Source organism: Ceratosolen solmsi, unplaced genomic scaffold, assembly GCF_000503995.2.
Source record: "Ceratosolen solmsi marchali unplaced genomic scaffold, CerSol_1.0 scaffold33, whole genome shotgun sequence".
NCBI lineage: Eukaryota > Metazoa > Arthropoda > Insecta > Hymenoptera > Agaonidae > Ceratosolen > Ceratosolen solmsi.
The window spans coordinates 2,103,977-2,125,253 of record NW_011948438.1 but is presented as its reverse complement, the minus strand read 5'-3'; the positions used below and the strand labels follow the sequence as shown (position 1 = coordinate 2,125,253).

General features: G+C 33.4%; 1 protein-coding gene across 1 annotated transcript in view; it reads right to left on the bottom strand.

Moving 5' to 3' along the window:
* LOC105365362 (histone-lysine N-methyltransferase trithorax) overlaps positions 1-20,605 on the bottom strand; it is a 35,187-nt gene extending 14,582 nt beyond the window's left edge. Inside the window, exons 1-4 of the mRNA XM_011503503.1 lie at positions 19,932-20,605; positions 8,001-8,339; positions 7,677-7,731; positions 6,242-6,410 (exon numbers count right to left, since the gene is read on the bottom strand). Of these exons, the coding sequence (XP_011501805.1) occupies positions 6,242-6,410; positions 7,677-7,731; positions 8,001-8,339; positions 19,932-20,178 (810 nt within the window). The 5' untranslated portion in view covers positions 20,179-20,605. The remainder of the gene's footprint in view (positions 1-6,241; positions 6,411-7,676; positions 7,732-8,000; positions 8,340-19,931) is intronic.
* Positions 20,606-21,277: the final 672 nt, after the last annotated feature.

The following is a 21,277-nucleotide window of genomic DNA, read 5'->3' as shown; positions in this document are numbered from 1 at the left end:
CCCCCCCCCCTCACCCCACCCCGACGCCGCAAATCACCTCCCTCGTTCGCACGGGAAATTGGTCGGAAAGAAAGGAATTCGTCCAATTACGTAAGTTCGGCCAATATGGTAATCGAAAGTCGAGGTCAAGCGATGCATTCTTAAGCGATGCACGACGAAGAACTATTGATACTAATAATGGTGGCTCTAGAGATGTCTCGAATTTATTCAACGGCAACATAAATTTTTCATAAACTTCGAATTGAATTTTAAGCATGCGAGCGGTTTCTTATATTAATCGTCTATCCCATTTTAAAAAAAAAAAAAAAAAAAAAAAAATATATATATATATATATATATATATATATATATTTATATAGATTGTATAAAATCTAGTTCTTATAGAGTTGAGAGACACACAGTTGAGAGACAGAGGAGAGACGAGGGTTTCTTCGACAAATCTTCATATCTAATCATGACTTAATAAATTTACAAACTTTTTTGCCTTCGTTAATCTTGCTATTAAATACACTGTTTCTTTTGGCGATTAAAACTTTGAATTATCTAGGCATTCATAAAAATCCATTAGTTATGCAAAGATATTAAATGGCTAAGACCTATGATTTATGTAAAACTAAAAGTGTCGCCAGTACTTTCAGCGAAGTTTGATTATTCTCATGAAATTTCACAGCATAAACAATTCTTTACACAAGGCAGTTAAACTCTTGTTTCTTACTTATCCGATACAATCACTAGTAAAGTATATTTACATTGTCTATTTGGCGTAGAATAAGGTAACTCCGCGAATCAATATAAATCTTCTCATAATTTTGAACTATACGATTTGTGTTATTTATAGCTTTCGGTACGATGTTGCTAATGGGCTTTAATTTACTTAAACGAATTAACTACTTTGGCATACGTTGACTTGACAATGCTCGTTTAATATTATTAATAATTATCAGTTTTAATAAAAATGTAATAAGAAATATTCCCTTTCGATCTACGTTAAAAAGAGTACTCTAATTTTAAAATATACGACATTATATGCAACATGAGAGAATTCTCCAAGAGAATTATCTTCGTCTAGATAGGAACTGTGCACTCGTTTCATTTAAATATTCCCAATATATTGCTTAAAATATTCCTAAGCCTGTACGCCAATGCAGAAAAATGCATTACTTTATTAATTTACAAGTAAAATATATTAAGCTTACACTCGAGATAAAAACATGATATTTTTATATGAAATTCTCCACGTCCCCCCTCCCCCCCCCCATTAAAAATGTCTTGATCTTTTATAATTAATTTTTTACAATCAACATGCATTTACAATCATGAATATATGATTCTCTCTTTTAATCTTCGCAACGGTAAAGGCGACATTCGTTTGGTATTAAAAAATTTCATATTATATTGTTATTATTACAATTGTTAGTTCTTTTGTTTCTCAATGATTTTTTCTATGAATAATTGAACGAGGAAAATTTAAAAAGACAATTTTTAAATATTTAATGAACTAACGTTATTTTATTTCAACCTCCGTTAAGTAATTAATCGAGTATCGTACGATAAAATTACGACGGTATATAAACAAAAAGTATATACAAGATGAACGAAACTAGTCCATCCACTATTCATGAAAAACAAAACTTTAATTAGGCATTTGAACATTTATAACGCTTAACGCAATAAATAATGCTTGAAATTGCTCTCTCACATTTTCGAACGTGATTAATATTAACTTTAATATCTAATTTGCTGTTTCATTCATTAGACTACATATCTAAAGTAACTATAATCTTTGCAGATAAGTCATTTTCATATTAATAAAACATTATCGTAACTTTGTGTCACACTTCAATAACGTAATTTAACAATGATAATGTTTTAATCGTCCAATAGATAATATGCTTGTAAAATTTATTGGAAAAAAATAAACTTATTTAGTATAATCGATATTCAATTTATCCTCTTCATCGACTAACGTAATTATCGGATATTCTTGAAAAGTGTAATATCACTTGGTCGCTTTCAATAATAATTTAGTAATAATAATTTTTATTCGTTACAAGGACTGTTATATTTATTACTAATTACGAATATCCAACAAAAATATTCAATATATTAATAAGCGAATGTCGATTATAAGTGTCAATATCACTAATCTTTCATTTATCGAGACTTTCGCTCAAAATTCGTCTCATTATTATCTACAATTATATATAGTTCGACTCGACTAGTCTCGATTCGAGTAAGAAAAAACGTTGCCTTACCACAAAGTATTTCACAAACATATGCATACCACCAACCACGTAGAAAATCAACGTTATCGCACGCGACGCACATACTTGTGTATGGGCGACGTGTACACACACGCGCGCGCGCGCGCGCACACACACACACACGCACACATTCGCGCGCGCGCGCGCACTTGGAGGCAAAGAGAAAAGGATGAAGAGGACAGGCGTACGTACATAGTGAACTTCGTCTTCATCACTCGACCACATTCGCCTAACGTCACGTTCAAATTCTTTAGCAATGTTCTTTATTCCTTTCACCGTCCGTCTTATTCCCCCTCCCCCATCCTCCCACCCACCCAACCTCTACGTATGTGCACGAGGGCAATTTTAGTTTCACGAATCATGCACCGACTCCTTAAATGTGAAAAAGAAAGTAAGACAATGAATTTATAATGCTGTACAATGAATATAACGCATCGTAAAAAATGTCGAATGAACGTACAACGTTTATTATTATTATATGCGCCAATTTTCTTTAGGGTTTATATGGGGTGGGGGTGGGGAGGAGGAGGCAAATAAAGCACCGAGTCGGCAAAAATCACGCCAACGCGCGTCATACGAATATTATACGCAGTTAATTGCTTGTGTAAGGCGGTTTCCCCAAGTTTGTTATTTTTGGACGTGAGAATCGGAAATTAGAGATTCGTTATAGAGACGCGCTTTTTTATTATTAACGATTAGTTTTAACGTTTGAAATTTAGTATTTCGTAATATATAGTGATAAGTTTGAATTTGCAACGTAAAGACAGAATGAAAGACTAAACGAAGCAATAAGTGAATATTTTATAATTAATAGGATTATCATGGATAAAAATAAAAATAAAAATAAAAATAAAAATAAAAATAAGAAGAAGAAAAAAATATAAAAGTAATAAATGGTAGCTTCGACGGCGTAGTAGGCATTGTTTGAAAATTCCAAATAAATTAATTTTTTATTTCATATGCTAAATAATGGGTAATATAGATGTTAAAAAGAAAAAGTAAATAGTTTTATATTATCGGATAATAGATGTCAGTGCGAAGGCATCAACACTTTTGTCATGTCAAACCCATACGTACTTTTCTATTTAATCTAAAGTATTCATATTAATTGACAAGACTTTCAATTTTGTATTCCAACATCTCAACGAGTTATTTCTATATTTAAATATTTTTCTCGCTGATAATTGTTCATTTATTTGTCATATCATGACTTTTTTTAACGATATTAAGTCACCAACTGGAAATATTCGTTCTACCGTTCTATCGCCGAGTAAAAGAAAATACCATACGACGACACTCTTTGATTTATTATTTCAATTAATCATTATGATAAACGCGTTTAAAACTTTAATTATATGTAAGAACATCCTTCTATCTTTTTATAAAACTACAAAATACGTGTTGGGCTCTTACTGTATGATGTTGTACTTCTAGAAGTGAACAAATAATCTATGACTAGTACGCAGCATTGATTCGCTGGGGACTTTGCCGATACAAGATTAACTGCATGTCGAAGATGAACGAAAATTCCATGCGATAGATTCAAATGAAATATCAGGCTTAAATAAAGAATAGCGACTTCTCTTAAGGACAACCGATAATTAACTCGTATAACTCTTCCACTGGTAAAGCACGGCAGACGTTAAATACGTGGTAAATACTGGCAAAGATAACGAGTAGCGGGCGAGGGAGGAGGAGGAGGAGGAGGAGGGATGGGAGGCAGCCACGTGGACGGGACTCGGTGTTTACGTACGTCATTCCGAGCAATAGTAGAGCGTTCGCGTTTTCGGTTTGGTCATGACTAAGTGAGAAGTCTCGTCGGATTCGAGGAAAACAAATATACAATCGATCAAGTAATAGCATCTTGCACAAGTGGATGCAAAATAATAGAAAAATTGGACCGAAATTGAACCTTGGGCTGAAATTACTCCAAGCATTGAAATTCGCGATACCATGAGATATTTTTTTGCATTCGACGAGGAGCGTACCCATTAAACTTCGTTAAGACCGTTTTACCGTTGATGTCTTAGTTTAAGTGAAGTCGGCTGGTACCTTGAAAATACACGAATTTGGCAGTATAAAATTTGTCAAATATTTACAAACCTTATTGCGTATTATTGCTCGCAAACCACTATGAATTTCAAATCTAATAAAAGCTCTCAATTGCAAAATATTTACAATCCACGCCAATGTTTAATATTTAAAATTTTGACATAATATTTTCTCACTAACTATATTATTTAGATAATAATTGTTTTATCTTTTTCTTTTATTAACTCCGTGTAATGCTTTTTTGCAATTTTTTTTTTTTTTTTTTTTGTAATTTCTGTTTTTACGTTTATTTCTTAGTCACGTTAATAGCAAGCAATACACTTCTTGTTAAAATTTATCAGTGAATTATAATAATTAATGCTGCAAGGGTCTAAAAATATTTATCCAGCACCAAATGAAAAAAATATAATGATATAAACATTATCGTATAGATTTGTTTTTTTTTCCAAAGGCCTCGAAGGAAAATTTATCATCTATTTAGCGAACGTGTTATACAATTTGAAATTGATTATTACTCACAGAAAAATGCAAGGAAACGTCATGTGAAATCAATTTGCTTCTATACGATGGTCGATGGTTATACAATAAAAGCCGCAAAACGATTCAATAACATACTTAAATACCACATTTTTATTCGAATTTTATAACCAACCCCATTTAATTAAATTTTAACTATAGTTATTAAATAGTTATGTTAATGATATACAATTGTTTACAGGCATAATTTAAAAAGTTTTTAAATACTCGATTGCGTATCGATTAAAAGTTTTTGTTAATTTTTATGCCTTCGAAGTGAAACTTCGAAATGGCTCATTACAGATTCTTCCTTATTAATTCAGATAATTCCATTATTTTCAATCGATGCAAGATCAAAATAAATATATTTCTCAATTTAATAATTGTAAACACGGAATTTTATTATTTCATCGTATTTGAATTAAAATCAACGATATGTCTTAAAGAACATTTAATTGCAGACATTTTGAATAAAAGAAGAACCGTAAAAATTACCTGCTTATACATTCATTTTTACAATTGACGTTATGCGTAATATTTAAAATTTTAACGTATCTGACAATAAGTTTACCTCTGACTGTGCGTTTTAAATCAAAAACTATTAAAAACTAGCATATTATAATAAAACGATAAAATTAACATTACCATAGTATACAATATAAGACCTAAGAAGACATTATATATATATATATATATATATATATATATATAATGTAAATAACTATAACTATTAATTTACCAATTTAATCTTAAAATAAACAACTTATTAAGATTACATCTGTTTCTGTGCGCGCGCGCACACACACACACACACTCTCTCTCTCTCTCTCTCTCTCTCTCTCTTTCTCTCTCTCTCTCACACAATATGGTTGATTTTTCCGTGCATTACAAATGTAAATCAAGCAATTTATATTATATTTCTTATACATTTAATTGTGCATAAAATTCATCGCGCACTTAATTTTTAAAAATATAAGAAATTTACGTCGGACGTATAATTTGTCTATATACTGAATAATTTTGTAATTATCTCATTATTAACGAAACATTTTCCAAAAACTACAAGAGCTTTATGTTTTATCTTTATTTCCTACCAGTACGAGTAGTAAAGCTCAAGTTCATTATCGTTCAACAATATGAACAAATTTTAATGGGGATAACTTTCAACGAACTTTTATTTCAATATTAAGGCATTGGCGTGTACGTAGGAGCAAATATATAAGCCCATTATATTAATGTATTATCATAAAATAATAAGGTCTATACTCTTTTATCGTCTTCAACGATCGAAGATTTTTACGCACAAAGGGAAACCCCATGAAATGGGTATTTATAATTGTCGAACTTTGAATAATCATACGATTACAGTATCATCTAGAAGAAACAAACAGACAACGTATTTGACTAACCTGTATGTGTCGTATGGCCGCGTGGAGTATAGACAAATTCGACGATTTCTTCTCGTCTTGCGAGGGCAACTGCTTCTTCAATAGTTCGAAGCACTCCTTGAGATGAGCCCGACGGTTCTTCTCAAGCTTGTTGTGCACTTCTCTCGTGCCCGATCGAATAACGCAGGGCCTGAAATGTAGGATAGGGGAACTTAAAAAATATCCGAGCCTAACTTCAATTTCCCGTTGTCTGTTGTCGCGTTCGGAGAAGTCGAATTATTTGGTCGTAGGCAAGCTCGGATGCCGACACGTTCCTACTATTATTGTTTAAGGAAACGGGGGTTTCGACTGAAAATTGGCCAACCGGTTAAACGCGTTCGACGCGAGACCCGAAATTATTAGTTCGTATTATCAATGTTCAATTTTCAACATTTGACTTACAATTCTCGGGTAAATCAACAAATATTAATGCCAAAAATTAATCGTCTAACTTGCTTGACGAAACAAATAAGTTTCAAGAATATTCAAGAATATTAAAAGAAATGCAAAAGAATATATATTGAATTGATTAAATATTAGTCCCGAAACTATAACGATATTTTCTTTTTATTTAACTTTATTCGTTTATATAATTCAATATACCTGACGATTAAATGAAAATCATTTCACATAGATATCTGTGCAAATTAAGCAATTGCATACTATGAACATATTGTTAAAATTCAATATTAATAATATATCATTAATTTTCAGAATCATTATTTCAAAAATATAAAAAAACTCGAAAACATAGAGATAGGAAAAAAAAAAAAAATAATTTTAAATTTACCATATTCCATACTACAGCTTTATACGGATCTTTTGAAAACGAATATTCGACTCTTACCATGTGAATGGCAAATTAGTTTCAGACAACCGAATAAGTAATTCCATTAAAAATACCATTTGATCGGCGTTGACTTTTTTTCTTCTGCTTTTTTTTTCTTCATCTTCATTTGATAAAATATCAAAAGGCGATTTTCGAACTCAATATGGGCCAACGGCAACATAAACTCTAATTATTTTTAGAATACGATACATATCTATCCGTTCTCTTACTACTTTCAAACTCGTCGAGAATTCTTCTCATTGGAATGCTTCGAGCACTTCCAATACGATAACCGAGTCGTTACTACAATATTGAAAAGTACCAAAAATTAAAGAGCCTGGCTAAAATCAGTAGCATCTTGAAATTTAGGTCAGCTTAAGACTGACCAAAATAATAGCGACGAAAATTTTTTTCAAGACGGTTAGTCATTTAAGCCATCTAGTCAGCATCTAAATCAATGTCAACGTTACTGTATATGTGTGCCTGACGACAGAAGGCAACAGAGCGAGACGTTAAAGGCTTACGGGCGCGTAACGCACGAGCCATCGTTCGAGCGATTAAATCATTGTGTAAGGCTGCGGCACTCACCCGTTGCGAGGCTTCTTATTGTCCTGTACTGTCTCGACGTCGACGAAGAGGGTTCCTCCACCACCGCCACCACCACCAACGCCAACGCTGCCGCCGCCACCACCACCACCACCACCGCCGCCGCTGCCGCCTCCGCCGCCGCCGCTACCACCACACCAACGCCAACGCTGCCGCCGCCACCACCACCACCACCACCGCCGCCGCTGCCGACTCCGCCGCCGCCGCTACCACCACCACCACCACCACCACCACCACCACCACCAGCACCAGCACCAGCACCAGCACCAGCACCAGCACCACTGACGACACCGCCACTGCCGCCGCCTGACGAGTTCTGGCTGTGATTCGAGTTGTGATTATCGAGGTACTGATTGTGCTGGGGCGCTGTACCCTCGTGGTTATTGTGATGTAGTTGGTGGTTGGCGGTGAGGGTGGTCAGGTGGCTGCTGCTGTTGGTCGAGGGCGGCGAGATACCGATCGAGGGACTGAGGCCGCCGCCCCCGCGCATCGCCAACACGTGTTGCTGTTGATGCTGCTGTTGATGTTGCTGCTGTTGTTGTTGCTGCTGTTGCTGCTGTTGCTGCTGTTGTTGCTGTTGCTGCTGTTGCTGGTGGTGATGGCTGTTGCCATTGGTGCGATTATTGCTATCCAGCGGCTCCTCCTCTGCACCGAGAACAAACGAACGCACATACAGAATTATACGCAATGTCGTGATCCGGCGAATCGTCGTCTCGCCTCTAACCGCACTTTCACCTCGCCATTTGAATGACAAATGCGAAATTACACTAATACGACTATCTTTCACTTCGCATCTCCACGGCGCGAATTTTTCTTCAAATCGAAGAAATTAGGTCACGCCGTGGAATTCCCCCGTCATTAAATGCCAAAATGACAATATTTAAGAGCTGGGCTATTAACGATCGTGGAGAAATTTTAATTATTGACGACATGCTTTGATAATGTTCAATCGTATAGCACGATTAAGCGTTTAAGATATTTACTGTTTATGCAAAAATTACGAATTTTTTTCGTAAAAACAGAATTTCACCGACAATTCTCTTCATTGTAATATTAAATCTATATTAAACGTACGGAAGCATCAGCTTCTAAATTAATTACAGGTTGTATATTATTATGATTATACTTAGTAAACGTTAAGTCGATTTAAAATTTTATCAATAAAAACACGTTTATTTCACGCGAATGAATTTACTTTTCTATTTAACGTAAAGCTTTAATAGACAAATTCATTGAATGATATGTGAACATATCGGAACAATTGCATTATTGATTATGAATTTTATCAAATATAGTATAGAGATTTAATCATAATTGATAACAAGCGTCAACCATAACGTCATCTACATAAATACAGAGCAAATTTTCACGGATCTAATTATCCTTGTTCTTCAAAATTTTGCTTCCTTTTTTAATTTTTAATCCTCTTATATTATCGTTTAATAATTTTACTTCAAGCCCGTTCCTTCTACGCTTATGTGATATTCAAATTTTTTCTCTCTTTTTTTTCTCTTTTTTTTTTTTAAATTTAGAAGATTTTAGATATAAAGTAAAATAGTATTTCTGATTGTTGAGTTTTGCAAAAAAGTACCAAAACGTCTAACAACCACGAGGTGTTTGGACACTCATCCTTACGTCATCCTTCAACTCTATTGAAATATTTATTTTACTTGGAACACAATGTTTCTACAATTATAACAAGACTAGAATGCCAAATGTGATTTAAGAACAAATTAAGTCCAAATAATGTTAGAAGTAAATAGCTAAGCAAGATGAGTAGCGAGTAAATGTTAAGCAAAAGTAAATAATAATACGTATTATACAATGGAATTGCGATAATCCGTAAAAAATAGTTAAAATAGTTTATTAAAAATATTAAAAATAGTTTACACGCAGAGAATCGATCGTTACTTTCTATTAATTTTTAATTACTGTTTTTCATCAATTATATTTTACAACTGTATTTGTTGTGCATATCGTTTTTGCACATTTATATTAACAATATTTTAATTAGTGATGTATATTTTTTATTATACTGCTCAACATATATTGTTATTCGTACAAATACTATTGTAAAATTATTAATCGAATACCGCAGTGTACCCACTTAACATCGATTGAACAAGTATGGCAATAATGTGTTGGCATCGAATAGTAAACCATTAGTCGCGTAAAGCTTTAGCCGATTTTCTTTAACCATACTTTTCCCTACTGATCGCGTTACTGTTCTACTTCTTTAAAATAATAAACACTGTTTTTTTTATCCCTTCCAACTTTTGTTGGTCTTCAGATCCCGCTTATTCCAGTTTGCAACGCCGTATGACCGTATTGCTGTCGCACAGCGTTATCTAAGATTAGCTCTTCTTCTTTCCTCCTCCCCCTTCCCTCCTCTGCCCTTCCGTCGTTCACTCGTACTCTAGAAGTAGCAACTCCACGCTCCGATTGTAGTGCAAATACCCATTGAGTACTTTCAGAAGGAAAAACGAGACAACCTTCGGCGTGAGCCGCGTGATCGAAAGGAAGGAAATGAGACGGAATAAAAACAGAATAAGAATAGAAAAAAATTTTTTAAAGGAGGAACGAGGGAGCGAGAGAAGAGGAAATATAACAAACCGTGCAATCGTTATATTATGGGCTTTAAGAAGGCTTTCCACGGATATTTAATTAGACACGTTTAATTTAAATGTTTCTTACAAGACATTCGTTTCATTTTTAGTAAATATATGAAAAATAATTATTATACATCTTTTTTCGTTAATTTTTCTCTCTCAATATCTTACATATATTTACCAAACACTTGTTTTGTTTTTTCCACATTACAATAACAACACTGTATCGTTCTAAAAATCAATTATATTTCTTGCAATTTGTTCTATAGAGAATAACATGTAACATATAAATAGATTTTTTTAAATCGCTAAATGGATTTATAGAAAAAATTTACGTACGTGCTTAGAAACCTTAATGCTAAAAGACAATATTCAAACTAATTTTCAAATTTTATCTTCATCTCGCAGCTTTAATTTAATATCGAAAAGAATATATTATTTGATATTCTTACCGAATAGATCCATGTATTTTTTTAGCATTTACAAGGTATCAAAATTTCTCAAAACAAATTTACATATTTCACTATATATATATATATATATATATATATATATATATATATATATATATATATATATATATATATATATATATATATATATATATAGCTGTACGTATAAAATATATACGTAAGAGCCATCTTATGTATAATCGAATACGCTTCAACTTCAAAATAACTTTGTATAAGCATTCGTACCAATGCATAAAATATAAATAGGGATGTATGTAGTCTTTTAAATCCCGTACTACGAAATTTAAAACAATCCATTACGATGACTGGAGGGAGAATTATACCTTATAAATTTTAAGGAAATCATTAATTAATAATTACAGCGCTATGCCAACAACTTTTCAAATGATAACGTAGAAGTCTCACAAATCGTTGAATATAAACTTATTCAAACTTATAATCAAAAGTAATTCGAACGCAAAATTTATTTGTAGTAAAATTATAATTATCAAACGAAAATACCACGCATATACTTCGAAATATGTCTAAAAATCTAATTATTATTATTATTGTTATTATTATTTTTTGCAGTGATGTTTTATCGAATAATAATGATCTAGAGAAACGCGACTGGGTATTTTCTTTTCATTCATTTTCTATTTCTACATGTGATATTTCCAAATATGTATTTTATATTCATTGATTGTCATATGCTCATATTCATTTTACCAATTAAATTATTGCATTCCAATGTTTTAAAGGTTCTGTCAAGGTCAGTTGAAAAATGCTCTATATAAATTATTCTGCAAATACTATGCCTTTACTTTTATATTATAAAAAATACTTTTTACTTGAATAATAATTTAAAGCTTAAATTATTACGCAGACTTAAATTGGCTATAACTTGTAGCTTCGGTCGAATGCAATTGCAAACTTGATTATGCTAAGAACTTTTTGTAAACTCTTTTAAAAAGTAGATACATAGACATATTTAACGGTATTAATCATTGTATAATATTGTATTGAAAGATCTATTATAAAAGATGGTATAATGATTTTTCAAGTACTCTGTCGATTCCTCGTTAATAAGACATTAACAATTTTTATTTGTAAAATAAAGAACATTTTGTGAATAGAGAATGGTCCTATTAACTAAATTATATAAAAAAAAAGAAAAAAAAAGTTCTTTTTCAGCAGTTATTTGAAGTACCAAAATTTGTTCGAATAACTAAAAATTGCGCGCATTTCGCCAATCTAATGGAGAAATCAATTTTTAATAAATACCAAACCACTGAGATTGCAAATAGTTTTTGAATATTAATAAAATTATAATACGACAGAATAAGAACGTGTATTTCTTCAATTGTATATCAATGTATTAAAAAAAATAAATAAATAAAAATACAGTCCGGCTAATAGAATTGACGACACCTTATTACGAATGTTTTAAATAATTTAATGAAATAATAATGAAAATGCAAATCATTCAAGTAATAACTTTTTTGTAATAAAATGACGTATATGAATTTGAGAGTTGTATTTATTCATTTTAAAGGGCATTTCAATTTATTGCAGCTGAACAGGATTACCATATAAAAAAAAAAAAAAAAAAAAAAAAAAAAAAAAAAAGAAGGAAGAAGAAGATTACATGTAATTTAATGTATTTCTCTTAATTTCTCGTAGAAAGCCACGGTACGCGTCCTTCCCAATAGTATTTTATATTTTATTTAATGTAGGATAAAATTCGAGATATTCAATTGAGCAAACACAATCATAAATCATATTAAAATACTAAGTCAATATCGAGCAAACATTTTATCAATCAAGAATTATTTCTTATCATTGACTGTTCGTATAACGTAAAAAGTTTATATTGAGTAACTGTTAGTTATACGCTAACTTTATTAGGGCAATTATTAGGCCAAAGGCTTTATTATTCAACTAGAGGAATATTTATTGGACATTTACTTGTTTCTGGGCGTCCGGATTCGTAATTCGAGGGACGTTAATTCATTGCAACGACACTGTGTAATGAGAGTAGCACGCGGGCCAAGCCGGCAATCATCTAAATATAAAATCAAAGGAGCCATGCAAGCGAAAAACGAAGGGCGAGAGTGGAGAGGAGAGGGGTGGGGAAATAAATAAGTCAAGTGGGGAGGAAAGAAAAAAGGCGAGAACGTATGAGAGCCGCCATTAACGCGTTCGGAGCAGAACCGAAAACGGAGGGAGGTGTGAGGTGTGAGGTGGGTGGTGGGAGGTGGGAGGGAGAGAGGGAGAGAGGGAGAGAGAGAGAGAGAGAGAGAGAGAGAGAGAGAGAATCAACGGCTAAGTTCGTCCCTGGCTACCGTGTAAATCAGGGCGGCACGTGTTAGCGCGACTCATTCATACCGACGACGGGACTCCGGCGATTCTATTTGCAAGAGTCCGGATGGAGGGCACAAGGTAGTCAGTGGATATCGGTAGGCGACTTTCAGCCCTCGAATTCCTAAGATAATCGCCCGTAGAGTGAATACCCAGCAGGGTCTCGTTATTCATTGAGATGGGCAATGAGCTCGAAACGGGTTTGAAAGTGCGTCCTTTTGAGCGAATGATCGCTTTTTACAGCGACGCTTATCCTTCGACTAAACAGATCTCATACCTCGCCATTGCGACGAGATATTTTTATCTTGCGATTATTGGCATTCGCGTTGATTGTGTCTAAAGGGCTTAATTACTTGAAAAATTGCTTAGACTGTAGGAGTAGAAGATTTACTGGGCACAGAAGGTATATCAAAAGTGCTTGTAAAATTTGTGTAAAATTCTCTTTTCCTTCTTTCTTCAATCGAATAGTTTTAGTGTTAAATACAGCTTTTTATTTGTTTGATGTAATAACAGTGATAGTATATTTAATAAATTCTACATAAATTTGCTAATATTTATTCTAAATGATTTCGCCCAGTTGTAATAAAAGGAGAAAAATAACAAATCCAATCAAAAATATTTGAATTTTTTTTTTGTGCGTATGAATTTATGCGTTAGTTGTAATTTTTATGACGTTGAAAAACGACGATTATGAACTATAGACTTTAATAATTATATTGCACAAGGAGTTTTCAAAGGCGAAAATGAAATTCGTTTGAAGACGAAAGAAAATTTGATGAAAAATATTTTATCTAACTGTTTTTCAAATTATAAAATTAGATTTTGCAACAAAAAGCTTTAATCATTTTTACCGTACGCACGTACTTAAAATTATTCCTTTTACTTCGCGCCGAATCTTGTATTCAGAAAAAAGTACGCAACCTCGGATCCCAAGATTAAACACTCTGTTACATGTTTAAATCGTCAAATGTTTTCATTATAAAAAAAATTTAATTGTGATGTAAAAAAAAAAAAAACTGAAATGTCCTACTACAATGGATTATATAAGTCTATCAAGACCGATAATATATTTATTCTTAACAGACATTCTATAATAAAATATGGATTTTAATTTCAAAGCATCTGTTTGAGCATTTTCATTATTGGTACAAATTTTAATTAAATATTCATAAAAATTAGATTCCAAAAAGAAATATAATTCTCTTAAGTCTATAACATTCGAAAACTGTACGCTGTCTCCCCCCCCCTCTTCGTTCGTGTTATTTACATACAGAAGTTCAAATTTATTTTCTAATTGTAATTGACGAAAAAATTTAGTTACAAAGAGATATTTACAATACTTCGAATACCAATGCTAAAGGCATTTTTCTATTTGCAATAAATATCCGACTCAATAAAGAACTCGTCGAGGCATTTTAATCTATTGCCTAGGAATTATAATTGATATTTATTAATAAAACAAACATGGAGAAAAATGATTTGTAAAAAAATAGAAAAGAGACGAGCTTCGTGAAGGTAAAATAGGACAATCTGCGAAAAAGAAGAGAAAAATATTCGAGAAAGAGGAAAGATTCTACGAAAAAGATTTCCGATCAACCGCTTCGATAATTATTCTTTCAGTAGTCTTTTTCACTTGCGTAGCTAATTAAAATTTTTAATGGCGATCACGCGCAAACTTCGAAATCGTTTAAGGATCAAATTTGCACTCACGACGAGCGCTTTGTTTCTTATTACCGGGTTGATTCTTAAATACTATCTCCATGTACGTTTGGCTGTTATTGATAAATTCTACGGGACAATGTGAATCTGTGGTCATAAATTTTAAAATAGAAAACTTTTTATTTTATTATGTCTGCTGTAACTTAAATGGGTAAGATATCAAATTATATTCTCCTTATTATAAGCTAAATTAGAGGTAATTAATTTTTTTTTTTTTTTTTTTTTTTTTTTTAAATTAGATGATACTTTAGTGTAATTATTAGAATAAATCAATCATGTATATATTTACAAAAATTTCTATTTTACAATTCTTGCCTAATGAATATTAATTAATTTATGTAATTAATATTAAATCAATAATTGAAATCCTTCTCTTATCGTAATGCAGTATTTTTTAATTAATTTAATTAAATTGAGTTTTTTTCTCCTTTTTTTCGTATGATAAATTATCATCGAAGATCGTCTTAGATCTATTATAATTTAAATTATTTATATCTATTTGTATAAAATATCGCAAGTTATAAAAGACGTATGATATATATATATATATATATATATATATAATATATTACAAAAAAAAAAGATATATACATCCTACTTCCTCGCATAGAAATTTTATAAAATTGAAAATATTTTGTTAGTGAAATTATATAAATTGAATAACGGAGAAAATCATTTTACCAAGATTTAATAATATCGTAATTTCAGCATAGAAATATAAAAATGCCATAAGTAAAGATCTATAATTTATCCGTTGTTTTCTTCCCTTCCAAATGTTAACTTACAATACTGAATATTTCTCACCACATTAAGAGCGTAGCGGTATTGAATATCATAAATTCATATGAAATCAGCAATATTATTGTAAATTAATTGACAAATAGATCGAAAATCATTTAAACAGCCAGTAAAAGTAATAGAGTTAAGTAAATAAATGAACAACAGCGTTTATGGGCACAAGCAGTAACACACAATACGATGAACAAATGAAAAATGTAAGAAATTGCGCTTGAATTAAGAGGAACGTAGGCCCGAGAAGAAGATAGTGGGGCGAAAATATTTACAGTATAGAAAAATCCTGCAAAAAAAGACACAAGTATGGGTCTGGAGAAGAGGCGGCAGCTTGAGGCGTATCGTCTTGGTCGAACGCCAAGCGAAATAACGTTAAAATTAGCCTGAACCTGGTCTCGTTTATCGACACGCCGCTCGTTCGAATACGCAAAATTATTCGCTCCTAGGCCCCAATTTGCTTTTTTTCGCGTACTTTTATTTCCCGTACCTGGCTCGCATGGTCGTTTTTTTGCGTTTTTGCGTGAAACCATATTAAGCCGCCGATACGTGATTCGTAGATACGTGCCGCAGCTAAACCAGTTTCTTTATTCAGCTTTCACGAAGCTTTTTTACGTTGCGATTTTGGTAACACTGCAGGAAATACAGTGAATATGAGAAAGATTTTAGTTTATCGTTGAGTCGATCGTTAAAGCAAACTGACGCACAATATTGAGATGATTATTCAAGGTAATAATACGAAAATTAAATGGCCAAGCGCATTTGTCTTTTGATGTTTTAGCGAATTCGTTCGTTTAATCGAGGTCTGCTATTTTCATTATGCGATTGTGCTGGTATAAAATTGATAATAGAACGAGTAATTAATTGAAAAAGGGCAGTGGATTAAGAAAGAGATGACACTTTAAATATGGTCAAGGCATTGTACCCGACAATCGGCTCATTTGCTTAATCAATTAGATAGCTTTGATATCACATAGTCGATAATAATGTAATCGATAATACTTTTATTCGACTAGATATATTAAATTAATATTATAATTATGATAGCTCGATCAATATTTATTAACCTAATATTTAAAACGGGCGCGCAAATATAGAGAATCACGTTTAACGAACTTTTGTTCATACATTAAATGGTTAAACATAAAAGTAAGCCCATGAAGATAAATAAACGATAACGCATTCGCCTGCACACCGCCAAATAGCAAACGACACCCAATTTTATCACAAAAATAATTTGATAAAGAAACATGCTTATTTATTATAGCATTTGTTAGATCTTCGACTACACGAAAGCAATAAGCAATTAAACTACGCCATTTTTGTATTTTACAATAATACTCTTTTTAATTTTTTATTAAAGCGCAGTATATCGTTAATTTGAACTTTGTTCAATCAAGCTTTACTAGACCATCAACTGCGATTTAGCTAATGAATTAACGCTCAATATACTTAAGTATGATCGGAGCGTTACGTTATATTTTCATTATTTAATATTAATACGACCCTCGTTCAATTAATGTGCAAACATATTTAAAAAATAATAAAATATCACCTTAATTATTGTTGACTCGTTTCTAATAACGAATTCTTAACGTTTAACAAGTAATGTTTTAATGAATTGGATATGTTGCTAAGTTTATTATAATCCCTAGTATGTTAATAACTGAATAGCGATTTCACAATTAAGTGGATCTCGGTATTTTTGTTCATTTAACTAACCTTACGATACTAAATCTTATTTGCGAGAAATTATATATCAAGATGACACTGTATCTCATGTTCAATTCTTTGAGCTTAATAAATCGACTTTACCTCAATTTACAGAACAAATAGTGGTCACTAAGCTGTTATTTCTGTAAATTCACTTAAAAAGAACTTAATAGAAGTATCTATTTATAGGTTTATTGAAAGATAAAGAAAAAAAAAGGAAGAAAAAATGTAAAATTTAATGAGAAGGATTTATGTCTGCACTTATACAGAAAAATTCATAAATAAAATAATTACGTAATATGGAGTTTAAATTTTTTTTTTTTTAAAATATAAATATAAATATGCGTAAATACACCCTTTTTTCTTCGTTATAATATTACGAGTTATATTTGACTGTGACTTTAATCACATTTTATTTATAAGAATTGTCGTCCCATTATAATTTCGTAAAGCATGCCGATAAACGCTATTCTAATGAAATCGTGACTTTTATAACTGATACATGACATTTTATATCATCAAAAATTAAATTTTTTTAAGATAAAAGCAAAATATAATTTATGTAATAAATTATAATTTGTGAATATTCGAAGCAAAAATTGAATAAGCCATTAAAAGCCTATAAAAATATTATGGATATCAATGGCAATAATGGCAATTCGTATAAAATATTTTTTATAGGATAATAGTCTTTAGATAGATATTTAGATATATTAACGTGGAGTTTGAATATTACTAATTTGAAATTAAAAATGCATACTTTACTCGCGACTCGATAGTATTTTACCATACTTAGCATAAATTTATCGACAAGTATTTGTAAAATTTAATAAGAAAATTCATTCGATCGTATACTATTAATTAAATACGCTGATTAAACAATGTACTTGCTGCATTAATATTTGTAAGGATAAAACATAATGGAGATAATATTGAACAATAAGAAACGTAATCAAATAAACAAGATTTCCTTAATTGTTGAACACAAAATATAAAATATTAAAAAAAAAATCACAATATTATTAAATTTAACATAAAAAGTATAAGAATCAAATGATCATTGATGAATCTTGTATCAGTGATGTTAGTGTCGACAACGAACAACGATTCCTTGTTTTTTTGCCTGTACAGGCTTTCTAAAAGTTGGTACAAGACCAGTTCAAGCCACCGGTACAAGCCCAGTTCAAGCCCCCATACCCCCCCCCCCCCTCCTCCTCCCCCGTCCTCCGTCCCCCACATTAAGCCGCCAATATAAATCTGTCGTGCTGAAACTACAATATACGGAGGATAGGAACGCCATTCGAGTCAATAAAAGTCTTTAATTTGATGAAAGTAAAGGAAGAAAGAATGAAAATCGAAACTTTCTTTTCTAATCCAAATAATTCATATATTTGCATTAATATTTCATACGAAATACTTAATCCAGCAGCTATTTCAAATCCATTTGTTCGTCTAAGAAAAAGTTAAAGATATAAGTCTAGATTAAGGCGTCACTGCAAAGAAAAATGTGTTGAACTTATATCAACCAAAAGATAATACATACAGTCTTTAAAAATTTAATACCAACTCGTATGTTAGATAAAAGAACATTACTTTTACGTATGTACGTGTACGCTCATAAAGTAAGATGTAACAGTCGTCTTTGTATTCCATTATATTTCTTAAATTTTCAGTCTTGGAATTATCATTTGAACAATTTTTCAAAAGCCTATATTCTTTATAATCGCCATTAATGGCAACGCGATTGATTATCATCTTAAATGAATATTTAAGACTAAATGAAATTTTTAATTCAAATGAGATATCGAAAGGTTTTTTCATTAAATCGAAATAGGTAGAATTACGTTAGGGGACGGGATAATAGAAGAAAACCGTGACTGATTTTCACCAAACCACCTTTTATTTCCATTTGATTTCGCGTCGGTTATGAATGAATGCAAATTTGGGTCGATTGTAATAAATAGAATGTTAAAAGGGTCCGATATTGATTTCGTTTATATCATTATAATCTGATTATCGAGGAAAGCTCTTATTCTATCGACAGCTGTTTTCATAAATGTTTCATCCTTATTAAATATATGATCAATGTTTCGAATTTATAATAAATTTCAGATTTCGCATAGATTGGCTGTTTAATTTGCCGTGACTTATAATTGTGAAATATTATCTGCCATGGAACTCTGCTTACTCGAGCATTTCTCGGGAGCGTTTGATATTACAAATACGGTCATTTATATCAATTTTTTCTTCAAAATCTACCAATAGTTATAAGACTTCTCAGATCGATAAAACACACAAAAAAGGCGCGCGCGCGCACACACACATACACACGGGGAGAGTGGAGGAACCCTTTCAACAATGTGTTATAAATTTCTTACACGCTCTCCTTCGCGCATCAGTATTTTTTCGCAAATCCAATGTGTATTTACCGTACGTACGAAGCTCGCCGAAAAAAAAAGAAAGAAAAAAGAAAGAAAAAAAGAAAAGAAAAAATAAGGGCAACTCTCTCGGCAGTTCCCGGTCCCCACCCTGCCGCCCATCTCCCACCTTCAGGGCCCTTGGATAGCAACGCGTGTACATAATTGCTTTCTCACCGAGGAGATAATGCCGAATCCACTTCTTCTTAGGAGGCGGCGGCATCCAGGTAGCGGGGCTCGTGATCATCACCTCTTTCATGCTGAGCCGGCAATATCGTTGACCCTCCCCGAAGCTTCGGTGGGTGGCGTTATCTGTACCGCTGTCGCCGCTACCGTTGTCGCTATCGATCTCGGTACCGATCGCGGATCCGCTATTGCCGCTGAGCCGGGGATAAGCCGCGTCGGCCATCAGAAGCACGCCCATCTTCTTCGACGTTAACGCCGAGGGTTAATAATAGCGCGTTTCAGCACATCGAGATATCCGGGAGCAGCGTCGATCGGCAGGCCCTGACTTTATCTTCGTTACGCCTTTGTGCCCAAGGCTCGCGGATCCTCTTGTCCTCCGACGTCGCCTCTTGTTCCGATTCTTTTCCAATTAAGACATGCGCCGCTCCCTTGACTTGACTTGAGCAGGGGACGCCATTTTTTTTTCTTCTTCTTTTTCCAAGCTCCCTCCTCGCGCGTAACGAGCTGTCGGTCGAGGAACTTGTCAACAAAACGACTATCGCTTTAAAGACGTCTGCTGCTAGCGATTATATAAGTGGACACTCGGTGAGACAGAGTCGTCGTCGGAAGGGAGCGAGGGAGGATGAGGGAGGGGGATGCACGACGACGAGGACGAAGACGATGACGGCGACGGCGACGACGACGACGACGACGACGACGACGACCGCTTCGACATTCAGCACCATTCACGTGGAGGCTCCATGTCGCCTTCTCGGCTGTATGCCGGCCCGTCCTCCGGCTAGACTTTTCCCCGTCTACCACTCAAGGAAAGAACCGGTTTGAGCCGGAAGCTATTTTCCTCGAGCAGAACGGACGATTTCCTAGCGTCACTTACGGCTACTTTCTCCCGAAGGCGTTATTATCTCGCGCACGTCTGCTGAGGGGGAGGGATCGACCTCGAGGACGACGAGGCCGCACACTTGGAGCAACTACGCTTGCTCTCTCTCTCTCCCTCTCTCTCTCTCTCCCTCTCTCTCTCTCTCTCTCTCTCTCTCTCTCTCTCTCTTTCTCGTGCGTGCGTGCGCGAGCGGCTCCACTACGAGAATGGGATTGTATAATCTCGTCGCACGAGTCGTGGCGAGTCGCGGGCGCCGACTGAAGTGCCAAGTAGAGTGAACGCAGTTTCCAACCTGAGGATGATGACGCGCGCGCGCTTGCTCGACCGCTCGACCGTCTTCCCCTCTTCCTCGTTCAAAGACACAACGCTTTGACTCTCGCTCCTTCCCTCTCCTCCTCTTTCTCTTTTATTCTTGCTCTCCCTTCTACCAATGACACTTTTCCTTCTGCCAACACGCGCT